This window comes from Anomaloglossus baeobatrachus, chromosome 12 (assembly GCF_048569485.1).
Source record: "Anomaloglossus baeobatrachus isolate aAnoBae1 chromosome 12, aAnoBae1.hap1, whole genome shotgun sequence".
In the NCBI taxonomy this organism is placed as follows: domain Eukaryota; kingdom Metazoa; phylum Chordata; class Amphibia; order Anura; family Aromobatidae; genus Anomaloglossus; species Anomaloglossus baeobatrachus.
In genome coordinates this window covers 106,527,188-106,529,229 of record NC_134364.1, presented here as the reverse complement: position 1 = coordinate 106,529,229, position 2,042 = coordinate 106,527,188, and the positions used below count along the sequence as shown (strand labels likewise).

Sequence of the window (2,042 nt, the reverse complement as noted above, 5' to 3'; positions counted from 1 at the left end):
CAAAGTCTGCTGTATTGCCCCTCTCCCTCACTTTATGTTGGAAGATGAGTCCACTTATGTCCCTTGTTCTCAAAGCAACACTTGACAATACCAGACATAAGGGTGGCTGCTGACACATTTGAGTTTTCTGCTCCAAACTGGCAGAGGAGAGGTGTTGGCATTACGGCAGAGCTGACACTTCTAGGGAAGGAGGAGAGCTGATAGAAAGGTTTACAATGTGATAAAGCTTAAGTTAGATGTTCTGCCCTTCCACTACATGGACCCTATCTGAAAGGTATGCGTCATCGGTGCTTTAATCTTCAAGCATGTTAGATTAGTAGATCAGGGGTGTATCATTAAATCTCATAAACTGAGGAATCTAAGTTTTTGAAGTGACATGTTGTATTTGAGTCTCTACTTGTTTTTATTTTTCTTAAAAAAATAACTATGGGTTGTGCTATTACCCCATTGGCACTGGTCAAATTTCAACTTTTTGTACTGCTGAGATTTGTTTGCCCTTTCCTCTTTGTTCCTTTATTTAATTTTATCAAAAAAGATCTAGGTGAAGGTCCTAGTCCTAATCTGACCAAGACATCTCAAAAGTTTCCAATTTTTTAGAGCTGTTTTGACATCTTTGTTCTTTAAAGTATAAATAAATGGATTTAAGAATGGGACAATGACAGTGTATATGAGAGCAAGGAACCTGTCATTTTGACTGCCTTTGGGTTTAACATACACAATAGTGGTTGAGCCATAGAACAAGAAGGCTACCGTGAGGTGGGATGAACAGGTGGAGAAGGCTTTCTGCTTGCCTCTTGTGCTTTGAATTTTTGAGATAAGGGCAATGATGTGGATATAAAATCCTATAATGATCATGAATGGAACAGTGCTTCCCATTGCAGCTGCTACACTTGTGACCAAATTGCTGACCGTGGGATCAGAACATGCTAGATTTTGTATTGGAGCAAAATCACAGAAGTAATGGTTGATTTCATTGGGTCCACAAAAATCTAGCTCCGCTGTAGCTATTGTAGGTATGGCAGTGATGATGAGTCCGATAATCCATGGGGCAACTGAAAGTTCAACACATAAAGAATTGCTCATTATCCTGGAACAGTGCAGGGGTTTGTTAATGGCTAAGTCCCGATCAAAAGCCATGACTACTAGAAGATAACATTCTGCTACTCCCAAAGAATCAAATGTATAAAATTGGGCAAAGCATCCAATGAATGATATTTTCCTGTTTCCTTCTATTAAATTAACTAGAAGTTTAGGAATGATGACAGATACAAATAATATTTCCAGAAGAGCAAAGGTGGCAATAAAAAAGTACATTGGTGTATGAAGTCTACGCTCATATCTTACTAAGACAAGGATGACACTGTTCCCCACAACGCAGATTATAAATGGCAAAAGGACAAATACAAAAAGCAAAATTTGTAGATGGTGTAAATCGGCAAAGGCCAGAAGTATGAATTCCGTTACCATCGTCTTATTGAAGTCATGGAGTTCGTAAAGTACAAATTCCTATAAAAATAAGAAAAATAGTTAGGTAAATAATGCAAAGTATCTACAGTATCTTAACCCCTTAAGGATGAAGCCAATTTTGTACCGGGTAACCAGGCCATTTTTTTGCAATTCTGACCAGTGTCATTTTCACAGGTTATAACTCTGGAACTCTTTAGCAGATCCTGGTGATTCTGATATTGGGTTTTTTTCATGACATATTGTAGTTCAGGATAGTTATTAATTTAGGATGATTTTCTTTACTTTTATTCATAAAAAAATCAAAAATTTAACGAAAAAAATCAAACTTTTGATTTTTATGCACTTAACCCAGAGAGTGATGTCACCCAAAATAGTTGATAAATAACATTTCCCACTTGTCTACTTTACATCAATGCAATTTTTGAAACAACATTTTTTGTGGTTAGAAAGTTAGAAGGGTTCAAGGTTCATCAGCAATTTCCCATTTTTTCAACAAAATTTACAATGTTTTTTAGGGACCACATCACATTTGAAGTGACTTTGAGAGGCCTAGGTGACAGAAAATACTCAAAATG

At 36.7% G+C, this 2,042-nt stretch overlaps 1 protein-coding gene across 1 annotated transcript; it reads right to left on the bottom strand.

Moving 5' to 3' along the window:
• Window positions 1-537: 537 nt before the first annotated feature.
• LOC142257638 (olfactory receptor 6N1-like) lies at window positions 538-1,467 on the bottom strand. Its single transcript, XM_075329775.1, has one exon. It carries the CDS (start codon window positions 1,465-1,467, stop codon window positions 538-540), a length of 930 nt encoding a protein of 309 aa, XP_075185890.1.
• Between the last annotated feature and the right edge of the window lie 575 nt (window positions 1,468-2,042).

What these genes read in the sequence shown, in the direction of transcription:
- LOC142257638 (XM_075329775.1), bottom strand. Translation starts at nt 1,467, where the DNA reads ATGGTAACGGAATTCATACTTCTGGCCTTTGCCGATTTACACCATCTA.